The sequence below is a fragment of the Microtus ochrogaster genome, linkage group LG3 (assembly GCF_000317375.1).
Source record: "Microtus ochrogaster isolate Prairie Vole_2 linkage group LG3, MicOch1.0, whole genome shotgun sequence".
Lineage (NCBI taxonomy): Eukaryota > Metazoa > Chordata > Mammalia > Rodentia > Cricetidae > Microtus > Microtus ochrogaster.
Window position 1 is genome coordinate 40,964,977 of NC_022029.1, and position 13,228 is coordinate 40,978,204.

Consider the following 13,228-nt stretch of genomic DNA (forward strand, 5'->3'; position numbering starts at 1 on the left):
AAGCACTTCCATAAACTTTTCTCACACCATGCCACATTCAGAAAAAACTCCCACTCATCCATGACAAATCATTGGTGTTTCAAAGCTGCCTGTGCTTCAGATTAGTTCTTTGCCTTAAACAAAGAGAATGGATGGATCATCTCCAGGGTCAGCCCCTCAGTCACCATGCTGCACAGCCTTTTCAGGTCAGGCAGGTTCTCAAGGGAACCTCTGTCCAGTTGATATCCCAGACTTCAAGCATCAGATGGATGGGATGTGTCTCTGGAAAATGCAGGTTGTTTTACACACAAATATTTATGTCTCCAGATAGAGTCTTTATCATGTTCATAAGGGCTGTATTGGAGCTCATGCTTTCTATTTAAGAAAAATGAACATATACTATGCAGTATATTTAATATGATAAAACATAAAGGACACACAAAAAACTTAGGTTATAAAATGATTGTGAGACAGAGGTAACCTGCCACTGGTGTGACTTCCTCAAAATCACACTCTTTGAAAGGGGTCACTGTATGCATTTGAAATATGGGAAGCACAGTGTGGTAGTGTGTTTGGGAAAGGAACAGGCTATGTCTTTTTATCACCCAATAGTCTATTACTGGTGGTTTGCAGTCTGGAAAGTCTTCTTTTGCTATTGAAGTGTTACAAATAGTTAAAAATCTCATAAACTGCAGTAACTCCCAGAACTATTTGTAAGTTCCTCAACATGGTTTATAACATTGGTCCTGCATAGCATCTCTTCTGTCTTGGAATTGGAGAAAAAGACTAAAAACAGATAAAGTACAAAGAAATACAGAGCTTTAGTAATCACTAATAATGAATGAAGTTGCCTATGTGTACATCAAAAACCACTGGTTCACATTTTAAACAAAATGTCTTTGAGATGAATCTGTATAGTTTGGTTGCCTGAACTGGGAACAAAACCAGTTTGTAAGACTGACTGTTCTTCAACTGGGGACCTGGTCTTAGACTTGCAAAGCATCTGACAGTTTCACAGGGAATTTTATTAACTGCTAAACATTTTTGCTCCTCATGTGATCTACAAGAGCCCCAAATGAGTAAAGTGGGGATCTTAATGTTTCTCTTAAGGTAAGTCTGCCCTTTAGTGAGTGGAGCTTTCTCTTCTCTTTCAGATCCCCATTTCTGCACTTGTCTCATTTGTGGAGGCCCTGGAAGTGGGGTACAGCAAGCACAAAAATCCTTACCACAACCTGATGCATGCCGCTGACGTCACGCAAACTGTGCATTACCTCCTCTATAAGACGGGAGTAGCAGTAAGTACAGGCGGGGACACACGTCTATGTTGGAGGGTGTCCCAGAGGTGATAAGGATGAGCCCAGAGGTGATAAGGTGATGAATGATGCCTTGTGAATACCCTATTTCCTGGCATCACTGTGGAGAGCTTTGGGGTGTTCTGATGTGTCCTCATAATCATGATGGAAAGCCTTGGGGTTCTCTGAGAGCTGCCTTGATCTTCATGGAGAGTGTTCTGAAGTGTCCCCCTGTTCACTGTGGATAGCCTTAGGGTTCTCTTAAATGTTTTTCTTGGGCCCAGTGAAATTGAAAATGGCCAATTAAGGAATAATTACAAGAGCTAAGCATATAGTTCACATATAGAATGATTTTTGACCCTTTGCAATAGTCAATTAACAATAATGTTCACATATTCTGAAGTTATAGTCAGTAGATTCATCAACCATTGCTCCAACTCATCTTTGGCTTAACATGCTAGGTCTTTTTCAGAAGCACTCTGGTTATTCACATCTTATGTATTTTTTAAAGCTAAAGGTTTTTTAGTCATTTGAAATATCATTGTTATAGTTCCGCTTTTCAGCTCTTCAGATGGTTTTAGACATCTTTTCTGTAATCCATTTGATGTACTAGCTTGTTCGAGTTGATTGTGCCTTTGACTTCTTACATTTTTATCATTTGTTTGTCTGATTCTAGTGCATGGGTGGGGGATTCTTGTGCTACAACACACATGTAGATGTCAGAGGGCAATTATTAGCAGTCACTTCTCTCCTCCTACCTTATGGAGGCCAGGGATTGAACTCAGATTTTCTGGTTTGTCATGAAGCACCTTGGTCCACACGCCACCAGCCCCTTTGTCTTCTTTACCTCCATAAGTCATCAGTTTTTAATATGCATAGATGTTGGTGGCAAAAGAAAACAAAATGAAAAAAAATGAAGAAACAAATAAAATAGCTTTTAATGAGATTGCCTTAAGAAGACCTATAGGAATTTGTTTTTCACTGCTATTTGAACGTATTGGAAACTGAATTTACCCCCATGCTATATATTTAATTTCTTCAGTATGCTCTAGGGACCCTTTTCTCCTGTGAAATCCCCTCCTGTGGCTTAGGATCAGGGTGTCCCTTCTCAGTGAGTATCATCTTGGTGTGGCCTGGGCTAACTGAACCATGAACACTGTACTTTTGGCTCACATTTGTTGACCTGGCCATATTCAGCAATAAGGGAATCTACATCTATACCTGCTCTCTGCACATTCAACAAAAATTGAGCGCTGCTTTTGTATCAATGACTATAAATCCAGCCACACTGTTTGAACTGAGCACAGCTTCTGACCCCACCAGTGTGGGATTCTGGGACTACTCTGCGGACTGACACCGAGTATTTTCCTACAAATCTCAGGGAATGAGATATGCTATTTTAAAAGTTTGAAATACTGAGAAAGTTTGGAAATATTAAAGTCAGCCCTTAGGAAAACTTAAGCAAACCAGTCACGGGAATGGCACACACAGCTCCTTTAGAATGGCATCTTGAAAATGCAGACAGCATTTTGGATATGCACACACTGATGGACTGGGAAGGTTCGTGCGTGTTTTAAAAGTGAAAACAAAGATTGAATTTCATAATTTGTATGATTTTCTGGGTTAAGAGAGTGGCAATCCATTTTTACAGGATGTTCTATGCCATGTATAGGAAGAACCAAGATAGAAATTGCAGCAAATCAACCACAAACCCAACACATACCTGTCTTTCCTGTTGATTGGCTCACTAGAGTAGCTCAGTGCATTCAACTTAGAACACAGTGGAAGGAGTGGTCCTGAAGCTTGATATACTCCATCTAAATCCCTGCTTAGTTACCAACCGATATTGTAACCTGTGATGAAGTACTTCTTTGTGCCCAGATTTCCTCTCGTCTGCAACGTGAGGAAGATTTTACCTTGAAGATGACCAGGAGGAAAATATCAAAAATATTGACATTAGCCTTCCTTCAATTTAGGAAGTATTATTACTAGATTATTGTAGAATTTCCCCAAAACTCATCATCATGTTTTAGTTTTTATTAAAAGGCTTATTTTGGAAAAAAATAATATTTGAGAAGCCATTTCAAAATTATAGAAATGTTATAGAGAGAATTCATTTTATAAAATAATGAGTTTCTACCAAAAACTCAAGACCAAAAGCCATATTAAATGATAATCCCATGAAAACATGAAATAAAACAGAATTGTCCACACTAAAATAGCCCCATGAAGACCTAGAAGCAGAGGTGGTTGCTTGAAGACAGACCTGTGGAGACACGGGTTGGTGAAGATGCATCCACACTGAGGCCCATGAAGATGTGGGCTGATGCAGGCATGTCTAGTGAAGATAGAATCGTGAAGACACAGACTGACACACTAAGACAACACTAAACAATTTCCTACAGAAGCCATGTGATACAATGTGCTATTTTAAAAGGATAAAATGCTGAGAAAATTTGCAAAAGCTGTTTGTGTGCCAGAAATTAATAAGTATGATGTAAAAAGTACATTCTCAGCAGTTTAAAAATGTATGATTATCTATAAAGAACTTCAATACCAAAAAAAAAAGAGAAAAACTATAAAACTCAAAGAACTCAAAACTAATGATTAAATGAGTAGATAAATGTGTTGTGCTTTAAATGGGAAACTGTTCTGTTGTTTGAATGGCAATTTTCATCAAAACAATAAATACTAATTCAATCTTCAAAAAATTAATGTATAACCTGATAACTCTGAAATCCATACAAAATCTGTATTTTTCTGTTAGAACGGGTAGTTTTGAAAAGGAATAGTATATAACAAGAAGGTAGTTTTTATCTCCCTAACACTAAAACATCGACAAACTTATAAAAACAGAATGGGTGATTTTTAATGATAAAAATGACAAATACATGGATGGAATTTCAGTTTCAAACCATACACTCAAAGGTTTACAGAGCACTGGCTTTGAGCTGGGAACTCTGTTAAACTACTTCACAGTGGTGGGATTGGGTGGTGAGGACTTTGAGAAGTAAAGGGGTAACAGAGGCAAAGCTCCCACCATGGGACTGGTGTCTTTAAGAAGGAGACCCAGAATTCCCTGCTGCTTCCTTCCTGCCCTTTGCTCTTCTACTAAGTGTACAGCTTTGTCCTTCCTCTCTTTTTTTGTTTATTTTACATACCAACCACAGTTCCCCCCACCCTGCGCACCTCTCCCCACCCCACCCCATTCCCCATCCACTCCTCAGAAAGTGTAAGGCCTCCCAGGGGGAGTCAGCAAAGCCTGAAGCTGCCATTTGGTGTGGATTGAGTAGAGAGCTCTTAGCTCCTCCTGTCTTCACCTTCCAGTTCTGGGGTTGCAGCCATATCCAGCTTCCATAGCACTTCCTTAGCCAAAAAGACATTCAGAACTTTTATTACATTGTACACATGTGCATGTATACTTGTGTTAGGAATGTCTGTGCTTCTTTACATTTCTCATTCGAATGAGTGAATTCTTCTATCATTTAAACATAAGAATCCATCGTATATGCTAGTCATTTGGAACCACTGACTAAAAGTTCTGAATTATAAATTTCTATACAAATCATGTTAAACATATTTAATTCAAAGTTAAGCTTAAATATGCAGCCAGTCAAGCCAAAATCATTCTTCAGTGAATAATACTTCAGTCTAAATATATATGTATATTTTCTCCATCTACAACAGATTGTGATCCTCCTACCATCTTGACAAATTTCCTTTTTTTATTTGCAAACATTATTAACTGTCTACTGTACATATGTATGTATGTATGTATGTATGTATGCATGTATTGCAGTACTGGGGGTTGAGCCTAGGGCCTCCCACATGTCTGTTAAGAGTTCTTCAACAGAGCTCCTCCCACCCCATCTGACCTTTTAGACTTTTGTTTTGTTTTGTTTTGTTTTTATTGAGCTATTTATTTTTCTCCACTGCCCTCCCTTCCTTTCCCTTCTCCTTCCGCCCTCTCCATGATCCCCATGCTCCCAATTTACTCAGGAGATTTTGTCTTTTTCTATTTCCCATGTAGATTAGATCCATGTATGCCTCTCTTAGGGTCCTCTTTGTTGTCTGGGTTCTCTGGAATTATGAATTGTAGGCTGGTTTTTCTTTTTTCTATTCTTTCTTTCTTTCTTTTTTGCCTTTTTTGACTTCTCTCTTTATATGATGATTAATCTCAGGTACTTGTCTAGTTTTGGTTTTCATTTGCTGTGAAGAAACACCATGACCATAGCAGCTCCTAGAAAGGAAAGCATTTAATTGGGGTGGTTTGCTTACAGTTTAAGTGGTTCAGTCCATTATTGCTATGGTGGGGAGCATGGAGGCCTGCAGACAGGCGCAGTGCTAGAACTGAGATTGCTACATCTTGCAAAAAGCAGGAAGTCAACTGAAACACTGAGTGATATCCTGAGCACAGGAAACCTCAAAGCCGGCTCCCACAGTGACACTTCCCACAAGGCCATACTCACTTCAACAAAGCCATGCCTTCTAATAGAGACACTCCCTGTGAGATTATGGGGTCAATTACATTCAAATTACCACACTAATGGAAAGCTAACACAAAGAATTACTACAAATTGTCTTCTTAAATGTCTATACAAATATACTTTGTCTGTACAAATGTGCAATAGATTACGATTTTCTGTAAATCAGTGGTTTTCAGTCTGGGGAAACTGATCCTACCCCTACAAAATGAGTTTTTATGGTAATTTGTTATGGTGACCATAGCAAAATATTACAGTGGCATAGCGAAACTGGCCCCAGATCTAATTTCTTTTATGTTTTCTAATATTCATTTTTTAAGATAAATTTATGCATATGAATATTTTGTTCATATTCACACCTGTACATGCCTAGTGCCCATGAACTTTAGAAGAGGGCTTTGGATTCCTGGGAACCAGAGTAGCAAAGAACTGTGAATTGCCATGTTGGTGCTAAGAACTAAACCTGGTCATCTACAAAGGTAGCAAGTATTCTTAAACAGGGAGCCAGTCTCTCTAGTTCCCCAGGTGTGATGCCAATGGCCATACATTTAGGTATTTGGCTATCATTCTACATTATCTTTGGTGAAACAGAACCCCTTGGACCTCAGAATCCTCAGGGGTGTATACTTGAACATAATAATGTAGAGCAAATTAAAGCAGAGGCTGAATAGTGCTCTGAGCTCATCTGGTCAACATGGTTTTAGTGCCTATTGTGCACAGTATCCTGTGCAATATAAACCTGAATCAAGCAGCTTCATCAACGCAAAAGAAACTCTCTGAAGCATTTATGCTAATGCAAGTTATCCTTGGACTCAATGGTATAACAGCCAATGACAGATTGTGCTCAGTTATTTGTAGCCTGTGCACATATGCACAGGTGTGTGTGTGTGTGTGTGTGTGTGTGTGTGTGTGTGTGCAGGTGCATGTATGTGTATGAGCATGTGAAGGACTGAAGACAGCCTCAGGTGTCCTTCATTGGGCCCCTCTACCTTGTCTTTAAGAGAGAATTTCTTAGTTGCCTAGAGCTTACCAATTAGGCTAAACTGGCTGGCGAGTGAACCCCGGGAACCTGCATGTTTCTATCTCTCTAGCCTTGGGATCACAGCCGTATAAACAGAAACTGAGCATTTGTTTCCAGCTGTCCAGACCCAAATATTCACACAAAAATCTCTATTAATTACAACACTGTTTGGCCAATGGCTCAGGCATATTTCTAGCTAGTTCTTACATCTTAAATTAACCCATTTCTACTAAACTATATATCACCATGAGACTGTGGCTTATTGCTAAGGTTCTGGCATCTTTCTCCATTGGCAGTTACATGGCATCTCCCTGACGCTGCCTTCTTTTTTTTCTGTATCTTTATTTGGACTTTCTGTTTAACTATATTCTGTCCTACCATAAGGAAAAGCAGATTCGTTATTAACCAATAGTAATAAAACATATTCACAGCATATAGAGGGGAATCCCACATCATTTCCCTTTTCTGTCTAAATTAAAAGAAAGGTTTTAACTTTAACATAGTAAATTTACAAATAACAAAATAAGGATCAAGCAACAATTACAGTTATAATATTTGTCTATCTAAAGTTTTATATCTACTTTATCTCTTATTATAACTAAGTAAAACTCTATCTTAAACTCCACCAAAGACCCCAGAAGGATATAATATTACCTAAGTAAATAGGATGTTCATTTTAAGCAACATCTAAAGTTCTAGAATTGACAGACATCTTGCTGCTTGGACAGGTCCTCGAAGCTCTTCTGTCACATTGAGACATCTATCTTCAGTCTACAGGCCCATAGTATCCAGCAGGTTCTGTCGTCTTTCTCCTTCATTAACTGCAGACATCTCCCTGACCTTGCCTTCTTTCTCTCTGAATCTTTGGACTTCCTGCCTAGCTCTATTCTGCTCTGCCATAGGCCAAAGCAGCTTCTTTATTAACCAATGATAATAAAACATATTGACAGCATACAGAGGGAAATCCCACATCACAGCCACCATACCGGACTTTTCACATGGGTGCTAGGAATGGAACTTGGGTCTTTATGTTTGTATGACACTTTATCTACTCATCTGTTTTCTCATGACTCACCCCTTCTTTCTGTGTGTGTGTGTGTGTGTGTGTGTGTGTGTGTGTGTGTGTGTGCATATGATGTTCTCCAACCATCTTTTTGTGGTGATTTCTGAAGGCATCAGAACAGTATTGTAAAAATAGAAACTGCTGTTCCCACAGCAATGTCACAGCTTACTTAGAGTAATGTATCCTGTAGCAGTGGAAAATGACCCACCCTTGTCCATTTTCTTCAGATTTCCTCTGTTGTATACAGTTGCTCTTACTCACCCACACACCTAAGCATATGGCTTGCTTTTCTGAGCCACAGGTGTAGTAGTCCAAAATCTACCACATCCAGGTGTCAAAGCAGTCTGTCAGTGAATGAAGCAGTGACACACCAATTTGAAAGACAGGGAAATGTCACAGTCAGATAATCCTACAGCAAAATGCCTGTGGAACTTAAATTTCTGATTGCTTATATTCTGACACAAAACCTTAGCACTCACAGTAATTAAGTGGGAAAATAGAAATGAATTTGAGCCCCTTAAAATATGAATCTCAGTTTTCCTCAGAGTGGCTTCTTCTACCTTATCCAACTTTCCTATCTGATACGACCCAGGAAGTGTTTGGCTCTTGACTCAGTGTTTGGAGGCCATATATAGTTCATTGTTCTCTTGGCTGTAACTTCTTTTTATCCATGTCTGCCACACATTCAGTTATTTACACGCACTGTAAGGATTTTCCCTCCCTCTCTCTATTCGGACAAATATTCTCCCTGGAGTGCTGGGCTGGCTCCAGACTCTCCAGGGTAAACATCACTGCCAGTTGAGTCAGTTTACATTCCGCTCTCACTCTGGCTTTCAATGCCTGATATTTGAGGTCCCGGTCTGCCCTGATCCCCACTGCAGTCCAGGGACTCATTCCATTACTCAAGATGGACAGGCGCTTCTGAAAATGCCCTCCTCTACTCCAAGATCTCCTTGTCACCATCAGCAAGGCTTGTTTTTGTGAAACTGTTTTATGCCCCTCCTGTTTCCTTCCCCGGATATCATTTTCTCCCTTCTCATCCCTAAGCCCATATGCACACTGATCATCTCAAGGACTGGGTTTTACAATGAGCTTCAAAGGTACAGTTTAGATTTTGCTATATGCCTGTTCGATCCCTTGCTGTTGAAGTTTATTAGAAGCTAGGTGATAACTAAGAGAAGCTGTTAGTGTGTATGGGCAGGAAGGAAGTGTGCCTGATATTTGTAATGTGGGAACTATTCCTTTGCAGGCTTTCTGACGCTTAGACTCCTGATGTTTTGTGACTTGGGTTGTTTAGGCTCTATGCTAACTCCTATCTACCATCTTATTTTAAAACATGATATTAACTTTGTATAGGACTAGAACAAGACTTGTATACAGGGAATTGTTCAAAAGCAGATTAATAATAATATCATATTAAGGAAGAAAACACACCAATATGGCTATGTGCAGAGGTGCAAGCCTGTAATTCTTGCACTCAGGAGGCTAAGAAAAAGAGGATTTCTGTGAGATCAGGTTCAGACTGAACTACATACTGAGTTTTGAGCTAGCATGTTCTACAAGACACTTTTTCAAAAAAAGAGGAAGAACAGGTGTTATATATGTGAAGAATATCAAGAAGAGATGTCATATAATTTTATACATACGTAAGTTTATCCAAAATTAAATAAATATAGAATATAAACAAAGGAAATTTAATCTACAGATGATAGGTGAGAATTCTGGAAAATATATTATATGGCTTCTCATATGAACAACTGTGTGACCTTGGTGGATCCTGAGTTTCCTCTGGTCTCATTTTCTCATTCTGTGGGGATAGCAGCTACACAGCTAGTTCCTTTATGAACATGTGAACGGTATGTGGGTTTCTACATTTAAAAAGAGGCAGCCAGGTGGTGGTGGTGCACAGCTTTAATCTTTGATTAGGAGGCAGAGGCAGGTGGATCTTTGTGAGTTCGAGGCCAGCCTGGTTTATAAGAGTTAGCTCTAGGACAGGCCCCAAAGCTACAGATAAACAAAACAAAAAACAAACAAAAAAGTGGTAAAGAGCACAAGCTGCTCTTCCAGAGGATCTACGTTCAAGTCCCAGCAATCATATGATGGTTCACAATCTGTTACTCCAGTTCCAGGGGATCTGGTGGCTTCTTACTTCTGTGGGCAGTACATACATGTAGCACACAGACACACATGTAGGCAAGAAACTTGTATGCTCTGTTAGAATTGGGTTTTCATAATAGTAAAGGTGGGGGTGAGGGGCTTCTGAGGTTTAGGACCCACCCCTGATTGGCTGACATTTGTCTAGGGGTGTCTTGGTGAGTGTGTTTCGGCAGGTGGTCCTATCTACAGCGGTTGGAATGTTAGGCATTTCCTTTAGATGGTCTGTTTTTGGGTGGTGCTCAGGTGATCTTGGGGTTCTTCCGGCAACCAGACACTGCTTCAGGGTAAACTACTGAGCCCCAGGCCTCTTGTTAAATTTAACGATGGCTGAATCCTACTCTGGCAGGTGATAATGTTTGGAAGTAAAGAACTTCCTTTGGGTGACCTGCCCAGACTTAGCTTATCATGGCTGGCTCCCACACTTGATATTGTGTTAAAACTTTTAATTACTTCTTTATAAATGAGAAAGGGTATTGCATTGAATTTTTCCCAGGGGAGGGGGAAGGTCAGGAAAAGGAAAGGAAAGAGAGACAAGAATTTTATTTTGAAGTGGGAGGGCTATTTGATGAGGACATTTTAAGTTCTTCATTCACTGTTGCTGTCTTTCTGGAACGTCGGATCAGAGTAATAGTTCTTCCAAACTTGAGTATTGTGGTCAAACTACAAGCTCACAGTCTCCTCAATGAGGAAAAGCCCCCATTACTTCTATGTATAAAAAACTTTTTTGGGAACAGCCAGCAGCTGTAGGGTGGAAGGTAGCAGGGTGAGTTTGTTGTCAGCACGCTCAAGCTGTGCAAGCGAGAGACAATTACCTGATTGCTGTGAATCTCCCTTGCAGAACTGGCTGACGGAACTGGAGATCTTTGCAATAATCTTCTCGGCTGCCATCCACGACTATGAACACACTGGAACTACCAACAATTTCCACATTCAGACACGGTGAGGCAGTTGAAATGTTTGTAGAGCAGGCACGAAGAGGCAGGGATATAATTTTAGATGTCAGCAAGTTGTGCGTTCATCACTTTGCTTTTATGTGGTTGCTCTATTTTGAATTTTGAAAAGATTAACTTATAAACAAGAGAAGAGCCTGGGCAACTTGATTGAACACACAGCGTTTTAAAAAACAACTGCTGCTACTTCTCATCTTTTATTCAGATATAAAGCGGCTCTTCCTTTCTTCACTATTATAATGTTCACCTGTTATTTATGTATGTCCTGTGCTCCTCTACCTGTTTCTAACAGGTGTGGCACAGGCTGCATAGAGCCCCAGATGTCATGCACATGATATCACAATATTTATGTAACCATTGGAGGGCTTCTGTCAAACAAACAATTTGGATCCCGAGCATTCTGATAAATACAAGGTTGTAATCACTTACAGAACTGATGTGGGCCATGAGAGGTCATCAATGATGCAGACACAAAGCCAGGAAGCAACAGAAACACCATGTGATTCCCACACTCATCTGATTGTCACTCCCTGGCCACTTCTCATGTCCCAGCTCAGAAGCCATGATTCACTCCTCCCACCCAGCCTCAACCTCTCATGCTAAGGATCTGATCCCAACCGCAAACCAAAGTTTACTTCTGCCTGGGCTACCAATGGGCTGCTTGTCAAAGAGCATCACATAGGGCTGTTGACTGTTGGCATCCCCTCCTACAAGGAGGGGCAGGGAGGGTCACTGGATCCTTCCCCGAGTATCTAGCCATTGCTCCCAGCCAGTTGTATGAATTCTGCCCTAGCTGCGTGGGTTTCAGAAAGGGGCGGTGTATGTGGTCATATTGGAAGACTATGGGAAAGAGTCTCCATCTATGTAGTTAAGGGAAGCCTTCCCCATGCTGGGTGCCGACCTTTTAGCATAGCTTCTTTGGGGTCAGCCACGTTCCCACTTGCAAACCCTTGTCCACCTGGACCAGACCAGTCCAGACCAGACCAGACTGCTCCAGACTGGACCAGACCAGACCTGACTGGTTTCGACCAGACCAGACTGGCCCACGACACACATGACAAATATGCACTTGACACACGTGACAAATATGACACACATGACAAATATGACACACATGACAGATATGACACACAAGCACACAAAACGTCACAAACACAACACGTATGACATGCATGACAAATATAAAACACGTGACACACATGACACTCATGACCAACATGGCACACACGACAAACATGACACACACACAACAAACACGACATGCACGACAAATATGGCAACCTGACATATATGACAAATACAGCACACATAACAAAACAACACACACGACAAATGTGACATGCTTGACAAATATGACATGCACGACAAACACGACACACAGCGCACACTGCATGAGTGTCAAATATGGCGACATACATGACAAATATAACACACATGACACACGACAACACGGCATGCACGGCAAATATGACACACATGACAAACATGTTAAACACGACAAATATAACACACATGACACATGACAACATGGCAATCAAGACACGTGTGACACACATGACAAACATGACACACGTGAGCAAAAACAGGCATGCAGAGCAACCTGGAAGCACTCCCATGAGGAGGTACATGAGACTAGTTACCCATGGGAAATGCTTGCACCAGGGTGGGCACAGGCACCACTTTCTCTTTTTATTTTACTTTTCATCCACGGTTCTCCCGCCCTACTCCTCCAGCCCACCCTATCCACTTCTCTCAATGGGTAAGGGCTCCCATGTGAAGTCAACAAAGTCTGACACATTAAGTTGTCACAGGACCAACCCCCATCCCCCACATTAAGGCTGAGCATGGCCTGCCACCATAGGGAATGGGCTCCAATAAGCAGATAGTGCAAGTTTCACCACTGTCTCCCACACATTGAGGACCTAGTCTGATGCCATGCAGTTTGCACAGCTGTCAGTCTAGGGTTCGTGAGTTCCCGTGAGCTTGGTTCAGCTGTCTCTGTAGATTCTCCCTTGTGGCGTACCACACCTGTCTGTGCTCTACGCACCCATACAGTTCGTGAACTGGGCAAGGGGCTGGAGATTGAAACACACAAAGATGCACAGACAGAGAGAGACAGGTCATTTTTGATGTGAGAATGCCCCAAGAATGCCCTCTTTATTGTGGGGGGGCAGCTTATGTAGGGATAGCCACGCCCCAGCCAAACCCACCAGAAACCACTTCTGCAATCAGGAACTCCTGAGGTCTCCTGCTCAGAGCAGCTGTAGGCACTCAGATCAGGG

At 41.1% G+C, this 13,228-nt stretch overlaps 1 protein-coding gene across 1 annotated transcript in view; it reads left to right on the forward strand.

Moving 5' to 3' along the window:
* Positions 1–13,228, forward strand: part of Pde1c (phosphodiesterase 1C) — a 280,202-nt gene that overhangs the window by 171,930 nt on the left and 95,044 nt on the right. Inside the window, exons 7-8 of the mRNA XM_026786001.1 lie at positions 1,134–1,274; positions 10,835–10,935. Of these exons, the coding sequence (XP_026641802.1) occupies positions 1,134–1,274; positions 10,835–10,935 (242 nt within the window). The remainder of the gene's footprint in view (positions 1–1,133; positions 1,275–10,834; positions 10,936–13,228) is intronic.